Source organism: Arachis hypogaea, chromosome 15 (genome assembly GCF_003086295.3).
Source record: "Arachis hypogaea cultivar Tifrunner chromosome 15, arahy.Tifrunner.gnm2.J5K5, whole genome shotgun sequence".
NCBI lineage: Eukaryota > Viridiplantae > Streptophyta > Magnoliopsida > Fabales > Fabaceae > Arachis > Arachis hypogaea.
Window position 1 is genome coordinate 23,158,318 of NC_092050.1, and position 19,943 is coordinate 23,178,260.

Sequence of the window (19,943 nt, forward strand, 5' to 3'; positions counted from 1 at the left end):
CCACTACAAAAAAAAGGGTTAAAATGGCGGTTTTTTAAGGTAATTACGGCGGTTACAACCGCCATTATTACCGAAAATGGCGCCCCCAAGAAACGCCGGAATTCTGGGCGCCATTCTGGTTATTACGGCGGTTTTTTTGAAAACCGCCGTAATAACCAGTGGATAATACGGCGGTTTTTGGACGGTTAAAATGGCGGTTTTTAACTGCCATTTTAACCAAATAAAACGGCGGTTTTGTGGTTGTTTAAAATGGCGGTTTGTAACCGCCGTTTTTACCTGGATTTAATGGCATCTTCTCGTTTAAAATGGCGGTTTATAACCGCCGTTTTTACCTGGGTTTAATGGCATCTTCTCGTTTAAAATGGCGTTTCTAACCGCCGTTTTTACCTGGGTTTAATGGCATCCTTCTCATTAAAAATGACATTTATAACCGCTGTTTTTACCAGTATTTAATGGCATCATTTTTGTTTAAAATTGCATTTTTTAACTGCCATTTTTACCAGAATATAATGGCACCATTTTTGTTTAAAATGGCATTTTTAGCTGTTGTTTTTACCTAATTGCAATTTTATACTTTTTAAAATGAGATTGAAACTATGTATTTAAAGTGACATTTTTAGAACTCAAATTTTAAAATCTCATAATAACTAAAAAGCATAACCTTGAATCAAACATCATAACAAGATTTTTAATTCATACACATTCTCCGAAAATAAAAAATCATAATCCAAAAACAAAGTATCTAAGATAACATTTTTCAATAATTTGTCTTAACATATATCTATAATACTTAATACATGAAATCTTTATCATACAAGATCATGCTTCTTTGTTGCTCGCTCCAAAAGACCTACTTCCTAACTCTCTTGGTGATGGAATCTCACTCTCTTGATCCAATCCCTACAACAAAAATATAATTATGAGCACAATAAAAAAGAATATAAAACTGAATCTGAAACTATTAATATAAAATTATTCAATCAAAAACGAAAAGATCAAAGATCACATAAAACTGAATCTGAAACTATTAATATATAATCTAACAAAGCAACTTCTGCAAGAGAGGCTTCTCTAATGCACAAGTACTTGGAGGTCACATGAACCTTCATAGGAAGGACAAAGCAAAGATCAAAGAACAGCAACAATTTTCTTCTTCTTCAAATCAAACTACTCATCATCAACAATTTTTATTGGAGGGGAATCTTGGTAGTAACAATGATAATAATAATAATAATAAAGAGCTTTTAAATGTGCCTCATCAACCACTTATGGACGATGAAACCAATAATAATAATATTGTGATGATGAGGCAGTTACCACTCTTTTCAGAATCATCATCATCACCTCCTCCTCATCATCATCTTCAACAGCAAGAGGATCAAATTTCTGGTCAACAAGGTCCCTCATCATCTTCAGAATTAGACCTTGAACTAAGATTAGGGCTTGAGCCTCCACAAGGATCTAATTCATCATTAGCTAGCTACTACTTCAATCTAATTTTGGTTATTATAATATTAACTTAGCTTCTTTAAAATGTTTCTTAGCATTCTTGCTTGCACCTTTTCATAGGAATCAATTGTTGATGGGCTTTTAATTAACAAAGTTAAAGCTAGCTTCAAAAGTCAAATTTTAAAATTGACCCAGATTCCCTTAAGAGTCCAAATATAACACATGGAATAAGGTATTAAGAACATAAATTGTATTTTGTACCTGTGAAATTTGTTGAGTAGGGAACATTCTAGCCAATTCCACTGGAATTTTTCCTCCTTCCTTAGAAGCAATATAGGATACTAGTGCTTGCAATTGCGCTTTAACAGTATCCAACTCTTCTTGCACATTTGGACCACAAGTAGTTGATGTGCCAGCATCATTTGAAGAACCTAAATTCATTTGACTAATTCTTGTAGTGTTGTTCTTGAAAGCAACTGTTGGAACAGCTCCCACGCCTAAACCTCGAACACGACCAGGGTGCTCTTTCCCAAGAACTACTCCAAGAGCATCAAGAGGAGAATTAACGGTTAATTCCACCGCTTGTTGACTACTATATGCTTCAATCTTCTCCTACATATATAAAAAGAAAGGGAAAGAATCAAACATAATATTATCTTATAAAAAAAAGAAAAAGAAATACAAACAAGTTACTTATTTCACTTTAGTCTTACCGCTATTTCTTTAGCCTTTTCATTAACATAACTTCCATCTATTTTCTTGTGAGTGATATCCCACATTTGAACCCTACTAACTTCTTTTCCCGTCTCTTCCGTCTAAATTCAAGAAAAGTAGAAAGACTCAATCAAGAAATATATCATCCAAGAAAAGATATGCATAAAATTAAGTAACTAACAGCAACAATATGTTCTATTTGAGAAGCAGAAAAGGAATTTAGAGAAGCAGAAAAGGAAGCTAGGAAAAATTATTTTATGTTTTTGATTCATGTACTATATAGGGAAAAATCTTCTACTATCCCATGATTTTGTAAAGGGTTACATGAGAATTTGTGAAATGATTGATTCTACAATCCCTTTCTCAAAAATGGATTCAGTTGGTTTGAAAGCCCTGTTTTTCAGTGAAGGTTTTAAGCCATTAAGTTAACCCAAGTGGCAAGCAAGATTAAATGTTTATTGTTACTTTCTTTTTCTAAATGCTGCCAGCTTCTATTCTTTTGGATGCACTATTGTCAAGGTTGAACGAAAATGTGCATGAGTGAATGCAGAATGCCTACTAGATACTACCTAACTAACAAATAATTATTCAGCACCGAAAAAATAGAAGCACAAATACATCAACAAATATATATATATAATTATTTTATGTTTTTGATTACCAATTCAGCCCTTCTTCTTGCAATTGATTTAGCACCTGAAGTATGAGGAATTATTTGTTTTTGCCGAATTTCTTGATTCCTCTTACAAAGATTCTGCAAGATTAGTTTGGACAAAATTAAATAGAGTTAAACATGCATTCACAACATTCCATATAATACTTAATTTCCTATCAGCCAACTTAAACCATTGAATAAGTTCAGCTTCAAAATAATTAACTCTCAGTGAATCCAACAGTCTTAATTACTCACTAACAGTGATCCAACAGTTTCATACTTTTTGTACACTTCTCTAAATAAAATATTTCTTTTCACATAATAATGTTTTCCTTTATACATTAGACTAGAAGAAGAAAGACGATATAATAATATAACAACTAGCTACTTGCAGCTCTAATTAATACACAACTAGCTACTTGATATTTGAATTGAAAACATATTCATTTTCTAATAATTCTTATTAATTTATAAGATTTGAATCCAAAATTGTGTGACGGTATTTGTTAATTACACAAAAATAGCGATGATGACAATGCAATAATTTAATTGGCAACCAAGTAAAATCGTAAATGCAAGCTCATTGGTGAAAAAGATGCAATGGTAGTATGATCAAATTCTAGGAAGGAATTAAAAAAAGAAGAAATAAAGAAAAAGGCATTAACATTAAAGAAAGAGTCTAATTAGCTTTCCATTGGAATGTAAAACTACCACTGCCTAAGCACATGCTTCCCACTGATTTCTTTTTATCTTTTCTTTTCTATTTTTTCTTTCTGTTTTTTTATTTTGTCCTCAGTTTGGGACCCCTTTCCTAGCATCATCTATATCTTTGTGCATGCGTCTTTGAATGCACTCTTTCCCCTATACTCTTTAAATTTACAGCATTGACTTGTAAGCTTAGAGAGAGGCACGAGTTGTGGACATAGTTTAAAGTTTACTAAGTATGTGTATCCAAAACCAAAAGTAATGCTTAACAATTAATTAATTAATAACATGAGAAGATATATGTGGCGATTGTGAGATCAACGGCGGTGCCTGCACCCTACAGGTTACATTAACATACATAAGAATTTGGATTATTCTTTGGGAAGGACAAATACAAGGAACTGGAAGATGACATTGCATATATGAGTCAATGGCTGCATTGTTGAAGATGGTCTATAAACCTTCATGGATTATACTTCTTTGAAAAATAATTTAATTAAAAAACATAAAGTTCATTTGAATTGTTAGTTTTACAAACAATACCTCAACAATTCTCCATGTTATATCATATTCCAAATTAGAGTATATGTAAATTAAAATATGGATTAGATTATACATAGGGCCGGGCCTTGATACAATGTCCTTCTTAATACAATGGCCTTAATACAACTAAACAATCAATTTTCACAACTGGTTGGTTATCGACTAATAAGAAAAATAGAAAATAGTTAATAATAAGCAACAGTAAACATTTTCGTTTAAAATTGTTTTGACTATTTTAAGAAAATAGTTTTCCAAATGGTTAGCATTAGTAAAAGAAGGAAAAGACAAAAGCAGAGTATATGAATTCTAGATTAAATGTTTTATGTTTCACTTTTTTCTTAATAGCATATGTATATCCATTGCCCAGCCAGCTGGCCATTGCCACAGTTTCAACCAAAAAAATCAATGATATGATTATTAGGGGAAAAAGTATAAATAAAACAATAATATAGAAAATGCATAGTTAGTAGGGAATGTTGGCATTTTGGAATGGGAGTGTTTGATGCAAAGCAATTGAAGTTTTAGTTTGAACTTTGAACCCCAAGGAATATGATGCAAAGCAATTGAAGCAGTAAAGACCCCATCCTCCTTTTAGTGAACTAATGATGTGAAATACATAAGGCACAACTTGGCATTAGTTGCCAAATTTGCATTATTAACCACTGAGGCTGAACATGAGTCATGGCGAAGTAATTCAATAGGATCATATAAATTCATGTAGTTATATCATAAGAAAAAGCATCTATTGCAAGTTCATCAAAGTCAAACATTCTAGCATGAAAAAAAATCAATTTTACCAATTTTCAGAGATAAAAAACTTAGTTTAGAAGAATTAAAACATGAAAAGCAATTTGATGCTTAGTCACATAAGATGCTGCTTTAAAGATATTGACCAAAGAGAATTCAACACAACAATTATAGTTATTGATTTCAGAAGAACAAGCTAATAATAATAACTGCTATGGTTTCATAACTTAATCATCAACAAACTTATTGAGCACAGCAAAAATCACCAGGAAGAATGACTAGTACACGATGCAGAGAAAAATATCAGAACAAATGAGAATCGCACTAAATATCAGAAGAAAAAACAAATACTGAAACTAATGCAGAGAAGCTTACCTAATAAACGAGCTGCAACAACGCGAACAATGAAACAAGGTTTCTCCACTAATAACAATGAACAAGAAGTGAAACTAAAGCTGGGTACTGAAACATGCTTAGAATCTCCACTTCCATTTACTTGCCACAACAAATAATGTCTTATCTCTGATGAATTTTCTTCTACCAAAATAAATAAATAAATGAATCAGCATATAAATAAATAAAAAAAGTCTAGTAATATTGTTATTAAATAAAAAAAATAAAAAGGCTACAAATTCAAAGGCATTCAAAGAACAAATATCATGGTTGAGTTTATCAAAGATGAAACAAGCTGGGGCATGATGCATGTGAAGCCCAGAATAAACCAAACTAGAGGCTAATTACCCGTGAAAATAAGTCAGCTAAGCAAGTTAAAAGATTTTCTTCCAACTCCCCAATGCTTTTGTTATTTCCATAATACTCTAGTAATTGTTCACGAAATGGAACACAAAATTATAGTGTCTGCGGTAAGTAGCAAAATGAAATGATAAGTTACTAGTCAAGAACCATGAAGATATTTACAAAACAAGAATAATCATACACATAAAAGGTAAATGCTTGTACAAAATGTAGTGTGGACCATATATATTGAATATAACAAAGAAAACATTGAATAATAGTTTAGCCTTAAATTTCAATAGACTATCAATCAATTTCAACAAAAAAACTTATGAAAGATGATTAAGAGTCACGGGTTGGAAGTAAAAATCGCACATACCCAATCCTCTGTAATTGATTTTTGGCCGAAACAAAACCAACACCCCCATAACCTAACAACAGCCATTCCACTAAAATTGTTCAAAAATAAATATAAACAAAAGGAAGCCCAAGACAGCCAGCCTAAAAGAAGCAGAAAGAATGAAATGAAACAAGGACTACAGCATGTTAATCAAATCTAAGTGCAAGGACAAGTTAATCAAATAATGAGATGCACTACATGTTTGAGATTGGAGCAGTTTTTTCTGAGATCTAAGATCTGAGATTGGAGATTAGAGAAACACCTTAATAGAAGTAAGCAATAGAAGATCTAAGTTCAGAGAGAGAGAGAGAGAGGAGGGAGTAAAGTTAAGAAAGAAGACCTGAGATCGTCGTCAATCACCCCCGCACCAACGTCAATCCAATGCTTCAAGGAAGACCCAAAAATCCCTAACAGAGCTGCAGAGAAACAAAACCCCCCAAAAATCAGCACCAAAAGCAATTTTGAAACCCTAACCCAAACAAAAACAAATAAATCGGTGCCTTCTGGAATCAAAATGCTGAGGTCAGTAGCCACCAGAACCTTGCCTCTTGCCGGAATCTTCGTCTCCACAGCACAAAAGAAAAAACAAAATAAAACAGCATTTCAATTTAACTTGAGAGGGAGAGGTACCTGGAGAGATCGTAACCGGCGGAGAGAGGAGAAGTCCTAGAAGGAAGAACGGCGTTGTTGGAGAGCTTCTTTACACGGAGGAGATGATGAACGTTGTTTGTTTAGAGAGGAGATCGTAACCAGAGCGTTGTTCAGAGAGGAGATGATGAACGTTGTTTCTTACCTTTACGTTGTTTGTTGGTGTAACCAGATCGTAACCAGAGAGGAGAAGCCCTAGCTAGAACGAAGAACGGCGTTGAATGAGCCAGGATTACAATTTTTTTCATTTTATATGCGTGTGAAAACGGCGGTTCAAACCGCCATAATCACCAGAACCGCCAAAATATATAAAGCCAATTACGGCAGTAGCAACAATTGCCATAATGTCTTGATATTATGGCGGTTCTTTAAAACCGCCTTAATATCAATGCCATTTTAACTCCTTTTTTTTGTAGTGAGCAGAGAACAAAGATTAAAGAAACATATTAAATTAATGAAATGTCTGCCACAGGAGAGCAGATGTGATATTGTTTGGGCCTTAGGGCCAAATGTAAAGTGGGGACGCCCACACACTGAGAATTGTTTTCCAGATGTACGCTTATTGATTTGGAAAGTCACACTGTATGCGGCCTAGCCGTACGACTTATAAGCACACTGTATGCATCTGGAAAGCCATATCTGGGACTCGTGCCCGGGTAATGTCGGGAGCGGGTAGGCAACCGACACATGAGCTCATGGCCTGCATTAGGGACAGGCATGCATCATATGCATTTATATGACATTGTTTGGGTGTGCATATTATAATTGGTTTGCCTATGTGAATAGTTACATTTAATTGCTAATTGTTCTACTTAATATAACTGCTTGATTGTGTTTGAACCTTCTTACTTGTGTTTGTGGCTGAAAATTGGTTGGATTGTGATGAATTAGTAGTTGATTGAGTTGCTTGGGCCTAGGGCCGTGGTTGATTATGAGATGTTGTGGTTGAAATATGACTAATTTTGTGATTAAAATCTGTTTTGAGTTAAGAAGTTTAAAAAAAAAGTAATTATTTATCTGAAGTGGAGATAAAAGTATTTCCAAAGGTTTAACAAAATAGTTTTACTAAGTAAGTCAATTATTTGCATTGAATTCATTACTTTTACGGCATTCCCAATCTCTACTGAGAACGTGTGGTTTGTTCTCACCCCAAATCTTCCACCCTTTCAGTGACACAGGTTCGGAGATTTAGTAAGAAGCTGCAGACGATTAGTAGATTTATTTGTGGTTCCTGTTATTTTTTATAGAGTTTCCCCGCCCTCGTTGTTTCAAGGTTTTTATTTTATCCAAAGGGATAGGTACTGTATTTGAGTTTTACATTGAATTTAATTATATGGCATCTATTATTATTAATAATTATGTGATTATTGTTATTCGAAGACCTTTTGTTATGTGATTTTAATTACTAAAATCTATTTTCTAAAATTTTCTTAAAAATTAAAATGTGATACCGATGTAAAGGCTTAATATTAAATAGTAAATAAGGAAAATATGTTAGTAACGCCTCACTTTTGGTACGATCATGACGTGCTAAAAGTTAGGGTGTTACACTTAAGGTGTTTTCTGTAACACCCTAACTACCAAAGTTCACACTTCCGGCTGCGCGACTCTGATAGCTCGGATATTACGACGACTCTTATACTATTTAATACTAAAATATGAGCCTATTTAAAACTTTAAACCGCAACACCGCTCCCAACAACACTTTCATACGATAACATACATCCATAAATACCATACAACTAACAAAACTCATAAAGAGTACATCCGTATATATATACAAATATATATATATAAATATTATTACAAGCATAATCCAATACAATTTCCTATCCCTCTTACAGAATATATCAAGATAAAGGCGAGGGTACAATAAACCATAACTAAAACGATACAGGGCATCACAACAACAATTAAATAAGCTCTTCGTAACTTCTGCGCCCATATCCTGAAAGGGGAAAATGTTGGGGGTGAGAACATCATCCTCGAAAGGGTTCTCAGTAGAGGGTTTTTGGGAATTACTGTAATAGAATACATGAAGATAACTGCACCAGTGATTCATAACCGTCTTATGCCTCTTTTCAAAAACAACGGTTTACAATGAAAGTAAAGTCGGAAATCTTTTCGGAAAGAAGAACCATTCAATTCTCAAAACTCAAAAGCCTTTCAAAACGGTTTATCTATGCGGAACCAAAATAGCCTTTCATAATTTTATTCCAAACCAGAAACACAAAACCGAAATCAACCGTCAGTTCATCTCTTTCCAACCACGGCCCTAGGCCCAAACAATCCAACCAACAACCAATCACCACAATCCAACAGAGTCCCAGATACAAACACAGATAGGAAGTTCAAGCACAGACAAACAGTTATTACAAGTAGAACAGTTAGCAATTAATCACATAGGCAAACCAAGTATAATATGCACACCCAACCAATGTCACACCAATGCATATGATGCATGCCTGTCCCTAGTGGCTGATGATATCATCTGTCGGTTATAGAGCCAACCCGACAAGTCCTGGTAGCTAACCATTGGACTGTCCCTCTGTCGTGCATCCCCAACTCGAGTTATACTCATCATAAACTTGATCATAATCATGATCCATATCCATCACCCTCACTGGTGAATATTTATCCATCACCATCCCTGGTGAATATTTATCCATCATCATCACTGGTGAATATTTATAGGGGCGAGCTCATCCGGGCCTTTCACAGTGCACGGTCACACTTACGACATTGGGTTAACAGAGCTTCGAGTCTCAACCTGGAGCACATGGTGGCTAGCCATTGCTACTACCCAGGGAAACCCTCATCTCCAATAGTGGAAGTGCAAAAATCACAATTACCAATAATTCAGCATATACATGCATTCATTCTCATCCATGGATCAACATCCATCTCAGCCATCCGGCTTACGGTTCAGTCCAGAACCAGCCAATATTGATAATCACACACAGTCATTCCGGCTCACGGTTCAATCCAGAACCAGTCAATATTCATAATCATACATAGCCATTCCGGCTCATAATAAAACAGCACTTCCACATTCAAAATCATCAAATTCATGAAATCGGCATTTAAGCCATAAATCATTTTCTCAATTCATTTCGCTTTGAAATCAAGTTTCAACTCTTTTCAGCCTTGGCTTTAAAGATCTCATTTCTCAAATTATCTCAGGCTCATAAGCCAATTTTACTCAAGGAAAATTCCCTTTCTGAAATAAGCCACTCTCGGCTTCCTCTTTCCAAAACTTCCAAAACCATGGAAAGTTAAAGATTCCTTTTGAATCATTCAAAATCACCCATCCAACAATGGGATTTTTGTAACAAAAGTTCCTCGGCAGAGTCCCAAGTCCTTAGGGGAGAATAGCATAACTCATTTCGCCAAATTCATTTAAAATCATTAAAACATTGGCTTTCCGATTTGAGTAATAAAATAGGATCTAAGCCAAACCGAGTCACGTAATCATTTACTTCCTTCAAAGCCGTTTCCTTTACTTAGGCAAAACCAGCTTTAACCCCCATGACAAATTCTAAAACGTTTCAACTGTTAAAAATTGTTTTAGTCTTGCAAGAATTCAGAATTCAAAGAGTACTCAAAACCTTTCTCAAAACATTTCAAAATGAAACTTGTCAATAGACACTCAGGTTCTTTCAAAGTCATTGAAACTTCTTTAATTAAAACCCCCAAGTCAAATTCAAAGGCATAAACCCTTTTCACATCCAAACAACTTTAAAACATAAGTCTCATCTAAATAACTTTCTTCTGAAAGAGATACAATGCCTTTCTTAAGAAGCAAGACTGAATCACAATTTCCTCTTTAATAATTCATTTCAAAAGCATGAATCATTCTTTTCTTGATAATTCAAGTAAAATAGTAGAAGTCTTTAACTCATCATTTTTCCAGACAACATTCAATAAAGACTCGGATTTTATAGAAAGTTCGGCAGCACCTCCCCTAAAACCTGGACTTTGCCACCCGGTTCGGGTCCCAACTAAACTGTTCCACAATCCTTTTCAACAGCCCAAAATTCAAAATCAGTTCAAGACAAACCAAATCCAACAACCATCTCAATTCCATATTCCAAGAAAACCATTTCAAAAACCAAATCATTATCAGCCGAATAAACTCATTTCTAAAGTTTCAAAGAAACGGTTCAGCAATAGTCATTTATCAAACCAGATCATTAAAGCAAGCCAGGCTGAATTCAAAAGTGTATTCTATTTTTTTCACATTCTCAAGAAAATCCATTCAACTCAAATCAATTTCCAACGGATTCAACTCGATCTCAAAGCTTTAAAAGAATCAATTTCAAAAGCATTTCGTTTCACAAAGCCACACAACAGTCGAGTTAAACCAACACCCATAATCATACAAAACAACCAAACAATACATAGGACTGATACAATCACCAAATACACATCCTCACATCAGTACCCATATGTAATAATTCCAATATACAAAATATAGTTTTCGGAAAGCGCCCCTACCTCAAAACGCAATTCCATAATCCAAGCGCCTCATAAGTTCTTTTCACCTCAACTCAAAATCAAAGGCAGCTTCAAAGCACAGCCCCACACATTTTCGCAGCAGCATAAACAGCTCTAAATTACAACAAGCAACCTCAGTTACTAACTCTAGGAACATTAATACCATAAAGGCTTTAATACACGTACGGGACACTAACGTAAGGCTTTCGAAACATAATTTCTTACCGGAATAACAACACGAAGCAGCTGTGACTTTGAACCGGCCCCGGCAACAGCTCCGGCGGCGGCCAGAATCTCCGGTGAATCAACTATAAAAACCGCGCAGCATCAAAACCTTCTCGAAACTCAAAGTGACCGAAACCACAAATAAAACCCTTACCGAGAAGTCGAAACTCGCAGAATTTACTGAACATAGCAGCCCCATCAACAGCGGCTTCATTAGCAACCACCATAGCATCCTGGCCCAAGCAGTGGCTTCCAAAGGCAATGGGGCGCGCTTACCCAGAACCCAAATGGAGCAACGGTAGGAGCGGCGGCCAAGGATTCCGGTGGCAGTGGCGGCGAACCAGAGCACCAGAAGCGGAGGGGATTCATCTTGCTTCCCTCTCTCACCTCCATTCCACAGCAGTGACCTCCACTGGCGGCAGCGGCGGACTACACCCTAGGGCGACGGCGACTGTTCAGACGGCAGTGACGACACATGGCTGTGCGCGACGGCAGCGGCGAGTCCCTCTCCGCGCGACGCCGTCTCCACGCCTCACTCTCTCTCGATTTCGTGCTCCCCTCTGGTCGCGATCCACGGCGGCGATGGTGGCGCTATTGGAAGACATGGAGGCAGTGGCAGTGACAAGGATGGAGCAACGAGCGGCGGCTCCGAGATCTCCAGCGACGGAATAGGGTGATGGGTGTCAGAACCACGACTGGGCAGGGATGAATGGGGCAACTTCGATGGCGGCGCTCCTCGCGTGTGGCAGTCTGGCGGTCACGGCGGCAGTACCCAGTCGGCGGCACTAAGTCCTTCTCCCTCTCTATTCTGTTTTCGTTCCTTCATGGAAGAGAAGCGCTGCTGCTGAGTTAGGAAAAGAAGCGTTTCGGCTGCAGCTGGGGCACGGGGAAGCAATGGGCTACCGGGTAGGATCTTAGGGTTTTATTTTGAAAATTAGGGTTAAGGGCATTATGGTAATTTCACTCAAAAACAGGGATAATATAGTAATTGAAACCCCAATTAAATCCAACACTAATTGTATATAGAAAATACTATTTGCTCCTCATTTTTACAAATTATTTTCAATAAAATGTCCCAACCAAATAATTAGAAATAATATACTTAATTTCTTTATTTTCCAAAATAACAATATTAATATTTAAAATATTACTTATCTAATTCAAATCATATAAAATCCTTATTATTTCATAACTATCAACCTTATACTTTAAATATAGAAAATAATCCAATAATTATAAAATTGGATAATAATCATAACTTATCTCAAATCCAATAAATCAAAACTTGCCTTAATTATCTTTAATAAAATAATCTCTGAAATTAAGGCTATAAATAACTATAGGATTTGAGACTTGATCATAATAAGACTTTTCAAATATTCTGGGTTTTACATTCTACCCACCTTATAAAAATTTTTGCCCTCGAAAATTGATACAAAATGAAAGAAATTCCATAACAGTTCACCCTTGAACACATTTAAGGAAGAAGCAAAAATATCTCAAAATATAATCATATTTACGATTTTCAAAGACTTTGATTGTCATAAGCATAAGGATGTAAAGGTAGGAGTGTGATTGCAAAGCAAACGTTACAAGGTAGGCTCAATGCAAAAGATAACATGGATCAATCATGTGATAGAAGGGCAAGGCATCAAAGGCTATCAAACAGGATGGAGTTAAAACGACGTGCTCAACCTCCGCACACTAATCTCATATCAACCTCAAAGTTTCAACTTTCCAACTCCATCAAGCACTTTACAAACCCCAAATTTTGATCACAAGCCTGACAACCACAAACCCGTTCGCCAGGAACAAAACGCCCACAACTCATACGTTGCACACCTACCGCTTCAACTTTCGTATACACATGTCATGTACTAAAGAACTAACGCATTGCGTTACTACGCCTATAGATCGCACGTGATAACGAAACAATTCTCGAGTCTACTCAGAAGGATACCAGATTTAGAACGGAAAGACAATTGTCAATGGTAATACACACAAATTTAAGGGAATGTATCCAATTTCCAGACAAACAAAAATGCGCAAGCAATGAAGTTTGCTAGAAATAAATCAATTGACAACTTCAAAGATAACCCTTGGATCAAAGAAGTTCAATAGGATCAACAAGAAAACCAGCGCATAAGTTGAAACAAACTCAAACTGAGTCGATGAAGTATTAGGTTACAGAAAAGAATATCTCAGACCCAAGTCAAGCTCACAAAACTCAAGAGCATAATTAAATTACTTATGAATACTTTGTTCTTAAAAGAATCGAAAACTTGCAGAAAAATCACTTCGCAGTTTAAAAGAAAAGTTAGGCAACAAGCCTCCTTCAAGAGAAAAATAAAAGCATAAACGTGGCTTTACTTCAATACAAGTTCATGTTGAAGTAGATTTTGTAGAGTTCCAAAAACAAAATGCACACAACTTTGGCTAAGAGCTAAAATATTTCCTCAAATATTTTAAAAAGATAATTAGATGCACAACTTAACCAAAAGCAGTTCATAAAAACTCGGAAGTAATCAAATGCTTGTTCAAAATTCTCAAAATTTCGTATTCAAACAAGCGTGTATAATATTCATAACAAGTACGAAAGAGGAAGTTAAACTCTTTTTAAAAAAAGAAACTCCGAAGTAAAAATTCGCTTACAATTTGGTAAAGGAAATAAGTGGTGCATTACAAACGAACCAATTTCCACTAAACAATGGAGCTTTCCAAAACCTCATTTAAAATAGCGCTTGCCAACTTTGAATTAACTTCGTCAAAATTGAACAATGATTTCAATCTCAATCAAGCAACAGAAAATAAATTCCGTTTAATATTTCTTCAAATAGAATTCAAAGTTCCTTTAAAAAGGTTCAAAACAAGACTCCAAAAGTGTTCTTGAAATCACCATCTCAGAAGAACATTCAAGAAGTTTAAGATGTACTAAAAAGGAGTCAAGCCTTGCAAGAAAGGATCTTAAATTAAAGTAGTTCAAACAAGATCCACTAGACATGAAACATCAAACAAGTTTTAAATTGATCCAAAAGAATACAAAAGTCATAGAAAAGACAACTCAATCATTTGTAATTTCTCAAGGATAAATTTTTTTTGACTAAAAACTCTTGTAAAGACAATGAGAGAATAAACGATGCACGAAATTGAAACAAATCAAGCTGACTCACATAAGAGTGAGATTCATACAAGAGGAAAAACCAAGATCAATGGCAATATCCACAAAATGTAAAAGATCAGTTAAAAACAAGGTCAAACATGACATTCATGGAGATGGAAGATTTAATAGAGAATTTAGTCCGTTCATAGGAAGAAAGCTATGAGTCCAACACTTTCAAAAGAACAACCATGGCACAAACCATGTAGCATGCTCAATCAAACTCAAATCAAAATGAATTAAGTAAAGTTTATCAAATGAAACTCAACCGAGACAAAAGTGGTAAATCCTTTCTTTTCAAAATTTTGAAAAAAATACCCAAATACATAATCAAATGAAGATGTGCATTGGAACCATAGTAAATTTACTAGAAAGTCAATTTGTATTTTAAGTAGGTGCAGTTCTATAAACCAGTAAAGGTACAGGCGAGGCATTAGAAATAAATAGTTGTTAAACTGTATAAGAAATCTTCAAAGTTCCACATATAGATAAGTGTATATCTAGTCAACAGTAATTTTTATAAAAATCCCAAAATTAGCTGTAATCACTGTCAAATAAGAGGAAAACTGAATCAACAAGTTCTCTAAGAATGAACTCGGAACCCAGAGTTAAAAGTCACAGCACATTAAGACAAGTTCAAGACTATATCAAAGAATACTTAAATCAAGAAGAACTCAAACAGAGGAAGACAGATGCATCAAGGATTCTAAACAAGCATATGCACTTAAGATCATTCAAGAATGCATATGAATAGAGGAATAGAGTGGAAACATCAAATTACTTTTCAAGAGGAGTACCAAACAAGAACTTCAAGTTAGGATATAAAAGAACAGGTCGACTCGAACAGAATTCAAGACACTCAACTGAATAGCCTCGAGAAAAAGTTTCTAACGTTCCCCCAAAGCCCGCGATTCGCTTTACTCGAAACTCGTATATGATCTATGATAACCCATCAGTGCTTTCATATACATAATTCACTAGTATTAAGCCGGCCAAACTTAATATCAGGAATTATGCAACGCAAGACTAACAACGTTAATCAATAGACTGTCATGTGCATAAAGCTCTAATTCTTGTCTTTCGACAAGACCTAATACATGACAAACGCTCAGAGCATGCAACCGAAGCATAGTCAGTCCATTCCTCAGGCTCTACAGGAAGAACTGCTCTGATACCATAATGTAACACCCTAACTACCAAAGTTCACACTTCCGGCTGCGCGACTCTGATAGCTCGGATATTATGACGACTCTTATACTATTTAATACTAAAATATGAGCCTGTTTAAAACTTTAAACCGCAACACCGCTCCCAACAACACTTTCATACGATAACATACATCCATAAATACCATACAACTAACAAAACTCATAAAGAGTACATCCGTATATATATACAAATATATATATAAATATTATTACAAGCATAATCCAATACAATTTCCTATCCCTCTTACAGAATATATCAAGATAAAGGCCAGGGTACAATAAACCATAACTAAAACGATACAGGGCATCACAACAACAATTAAATAAGCTCTTCGTAACTTCTGCGCCCATATCCTGAAAGGGGAAAAATGTAGGGGGGTGAGAACATCATCCTCGAAAGGGTTCTCAGTAGAGGGTTTTTGGTAATTACTGTAATAGGATACATGAAGATAACCGCACCAGTGATTCATAACCGTCTTTTGCCTCTTTTCAAAAACAACGGTTTACAATGAAAGTAAAGTCGGAAATCTTTTCGGAAAGAAGAACCGTTCAATTCTCAAAACTCAAAAGCCTTTCAAAACGGTTTATCTATGCGGAACCAAAATAGCCTTTCATAATTTTATTCCAAACCAGAAACACAAAACCAAAATCAACCGTCAGTTCATCTCTTTCCAACCACGGCCCTAGGCCCAAACAATCCAACCAACAACCAATCACCACAATCCAACAGAGTCCCAGATGCAAACACAGATAGGAAGTTCTAGCACAGACAAACAGTTATTACAAGTAGAATAGTTAGCAATTAATCACATAGGCAAACCAAGTATAATATGCACACCCAACCAATGTCACACCAATGCATATGATGCATGCTTGTCCCTAGTGGCTGATGATATCATCTGTCGGTTATAAAGCCAACCCGACAAGTCCTGGTAGCTAACCATTGGACTGTCCCTCTGTCGTGCATCCCCAACTCGAGTTATACTCATCATAAACTTGATCATAATCATGATCCATATCCATCACCCTCACTGGTGAATATTTATCCATCACCATCCCTGGTGAATATTTATCCATCACCATCACTGGTGAATATTTATGGGGGCGAGCTCATCTGGGCCTTTCACAGTGCCCGGCCACACTTACGACATTGGGTTAACAGAGCTTCAAGTCTCAATCTGGAGCACATGGTGGCTAGCCATTGCTACTACCCAGGGAAACCCTCATCTCCAATAGTGGAAGTGCAAAAATCACAATTACCAATAATTCAGCATATACATGCATTCATTCTCATCCATGGATCAACATCCATCTCAGCCATCCGGCTTACGGTTCAATCCAGAACCAGCCAATATTGATAATCACACACAGCCATTCCGGCTCACGGTTCAATCCAGAACCAGTCAATATTCATAATCATACATAGCCATTCCGGCTCATAATAAAACAGCACTTCCACATTCAAAATCATCAAATTCATGAAATCGGCATTTAAGCCATAAATCATTTTCTCAATTCATTTCACTTTGAAATCAAGTTTCAACTCTTTTCAGCCTTGGCTTTAAAGATCTCATTTCTCAAATTATCTCAGGCTCATAAGCCAATTTTACTCAAGGAAAATTCCCTTTTTGAAATAAGCCACTCTCGGCTTCCTCTTTCCAAAACTTCCAAAACCATGGAAAGTTAAAGATTCCTTTTGAATCATTCAAAATCACCCATCCAACAATGGGATTTTTGTAACAAAAGTTCCTCGGCAGAGTCCCAAGTCCTTAGGGGAGAATAGCATAACTCATTTCGCCAAATTCATTTAAAATCATTAAAACATTGGCTTTCCGATTTGAGTAATAAAATAGGATCTAAGCCAAACCGAGTCACGTAATCATTTACTTCCTTCAAAGCCGTTTCCTTTACTTAGGCAAAACCAGCTTTAACCCCCATGACAAATTCTAAAACGTTTCAACTGTTAAAAATTGTTTTAGTCTTGCAAGAATTCAGAATTCAAAGAGTACTCAAAACCTTTCTCAAAACATTTCAAAATGAAACTTGTCAATAGACACTCAGGTTCTTTCAAAGTCATTGAAACTTCTTTAATTAAAACCCCCAAGTCAAATTCAAAGACATAAACCCTTTTCACATCCAAACAGCTTTAAAACACAAGTCTCATCTAAATAACTTTCTTCTGAAAGAGATACAATGCCTTTCTTAAGAAGCAAGACTGAATCACAATTTCCTCTTTAATAATTCATTTCAAAAGCATGAATCATTCTTTTCTTGATAATTCAAGTAAAATAGTAGAAGTCTTTAACTCATCATTTTTCCAGACAACATTCAATAAAGACTCGGATTTTATAGAAATTTTGGCAGCACCTCCCCTAAAACTTGGACTTTGCCACCCGATTCGGGTCCCAACTAAACCGTTCCACAATCCTTTTCAACAGCCCAAAATCCAAAATCAGTTCAAGGCAAGCCAAATTCAACAACCATCTCAATTCCATATTCCAAGAAAACCATTTCAAAAACCAAATCATTATCAGCCGAATAAACTCATTTCTAAAGTTTCAAAGAAACGGTTCAGCAATAGTCATTTATCAAACCAGATCATTAAAGCAAGCCAGGCTGAATTCAAAAGTGTATTCTATTTTTTTTCACATTCTCAAGAAAATCCATTCAACTCAAATCAATTTCCAACGAATTCAACTCGATCTCAAAGCTTTAAAAGAATCAATTTCAAAAGCATTTCGTTTCACAAAGCCACACAACAGTCGAGTTAAACCAACACCCATAATCATACAAAACAACCAAACAATACATAGGACTGATACAATCACCAAATACACATCCTCACATCAGTACCCATATGTAATAATTCCAATATACAAAATATAGTTTTCGGAAAGTGCCCCTACCTCAAAACGCAATTCCATAATCCAAGCGCCTCATAAGTTCTTTTCACCTCAACTCAAAATCAAAGGCAGCTTCAAAGCACAGCCCCACACATTTTCGCAGCAGCATAAACAGCTCTAAATTACAACAAGCAACCTCAGTTACTAACTCTAGGAACATTAATACCATAAAGGCTTTAATACACGTACGGGACACTAACGTAAGGCTTTCGAAACATAATTTCTTACCGGAATAACAACACGAAGCAGCTGCGACTTCGAACCGGCCCCGGCAACAGCTCCGGCGGCGGCCAGAATCTCCGGTGAATCAACTATAAAAACCGCGCAGCATCAAAACCTTCTCGAAACTCAAAGTGACCGAAACCACAAATAAAACCCTTACCGAGAAGTCGAAACTCGCAGAATTTACTGAACATAGCAGCCCCATCAACAGCGGCTTCATTAGCAACCACCATAGCATCCTGGCCCAAGCAGCGGCTTCCAAAGGCAATGGGGCGCGCTCACCCAGAACCCAAATGGAGCAACGGTAGGAGCGGCGGCCAAGGATTCCGGCGGCAGTGGCGGCGAACCAGAGCACCAGAAGCGGAGGGGATTCATCTTGCTTCCCTCTCTCATCTCCGTTCCAAGCAGTGACCTCCACTGGTGGCAGCGGCGGACTACACCCCAGAGCGACGGCAACTGTTCAGACGGCAGTGACGACACATGGCTGTGCGCGACGGCAGCGGCGAGTCCCTCCCCGCGCGACGCCGTCTCCACGCCTCACTCTCTCTCGATTTCGTGCTCCCCTCTGGTCGCGATCCACGGCGGCGATGGTGGCGCTATTGGAAGACATGGAGGCAGTGGCGGTGACAAGGATGGAGCAACGAGCGGCGGCTCCGAGATCTCCAGCGACGGAATAGGGTGATGGGTGTCAGAACCGCGACTGGGCAGGGATGAACGGGGCGACTTCGATGGCGGCGCTCCTCGCGTGTGGCAGTCTGGCGGTCACGGCGGCAGTACCCAGCCGGCGGCGCTAAGTCCTTCTCCCTCTCTATTCTGTTTTCGTTCCTTCATGGAAGAGAAGCGCTGCTGCTGAGTTAGGAAAAGAAGGGTTTCAGCTGCAGCTGGGGCACGGGGAAGCAATGGGCTACCGGGTAGGATCTTAGGGTTTTATTTTGAAAATTAGGGTTAAGGGCATTATGGTAATTTCACTCAAAAATAGGGATAATATAGTAATTGAAACCCCAATTAAATCCAACACTAATTGTATATAGAAAATACTATTTGCTCCTCATTTTTACAAATTATTTTCAATAAAATGTCCCAACCAAATAATTAGAAATAATATACTTAATTTCTTTATTTTCCAAAATAACAA

At 36.7% G+C, this 19,943-nt stretch overlaps 1 protein-coding gene and 1 long non-coding RNA gene across 9 annotated transcripts; both read right to left on the reverse strand.

The window, feature by feature from the left end:
* Positions 1-644: 644 nt before the first annotated feature.
* Positions 645-12,214, reverse strand: LOC112749976 (uncharacterized). Of its 8 annotated transcripts, none has more exons than XM_025798444.3 (9): positions 11,319-12,214; positions 11,094-11,207; positions 6,289-6,364; positions 5,555-5,671; positions 5,189-5,350; positions 2,825-2,917; positions 2,163-2,264; positions 1,711-2,061; positions 645-900 (listed from the first exon to the last, which is right to left on the reverse strand). In XM_025798444.3, the coding sequence occupies exons 7-9, from the start codon at positions 2,226-2,228 to the stop codon at positions 820-822; spliced, it is 498 nt and encodes a 165-aa protein (XP_025654229.1). In that variant the 5' UTR covers positions 2,229-2,264; positions 2,825-2,917; positions 5,189-5,350; positions 5,555-5,671; positions 6,289-6,364; positions 11,094-11,207; positions 11,319-12,214; the 3' UTR covers positions 645-819. The 8 variants fall into 8 exon arrangements, with proteins under 8 accessions (XP_025654229.1, XP_072074987.1, XP_072074988.1 ...); XM_072218886.1 differs by lacking the exon at positions 5,555-5,671 and having other exon boundaries at positions 11,319-11,401; positions 11,473-12,211; XM_072218887.1 differs by lacking the exon at positions 5,555-5,671 and having other exon boundaries at positions 5,189-5,347.
* A 3,620-nt stretch (positions 12,215-15,834) lies between these two features.
* On the reverse strand, positions 15,835-19,709 carry LOC112746943 (uncharacterized). Its single transcript, XR_003174678.2, has 4 exons — positions 18,969-19,709; positions 18,815-18,897; positions 18,590-18,703; positions 15,835-16,037 (listed from the first exon to the last, which is right to left on the reverse strand). It is a non-coding gene; the product is annotated as an uncharacterized lncRNA (long non-coding RNA).
* Between the last annotated feature and the right edge of the window lie 234 nt (positions 19,710-19,943).

Bases quoted from the DNA above. Each gene is read 5' to 3' on its own strand.
- LOC112749976 (XM_072218887.1), bottom strand. From the start codon at position 2,228: ATGTGGGATATCACTCACAAGAAAATAGATGGAAGTTATGTTAATGAA. The intron at 2,062-2,162 runs GTAAGACTAAAG...TTATATATGTAG, and splicing joins AAAAGGCTAAAGAAATAGCG to GAGAAGATTGAAGCATATAG. The intron at 901-1,710 runs GTACAAAATACA...TTTTTGTTGTAG, and splicing joins CTACTCAACAAATTTCACAG to GGATTGGATCAAGAGAGTGA.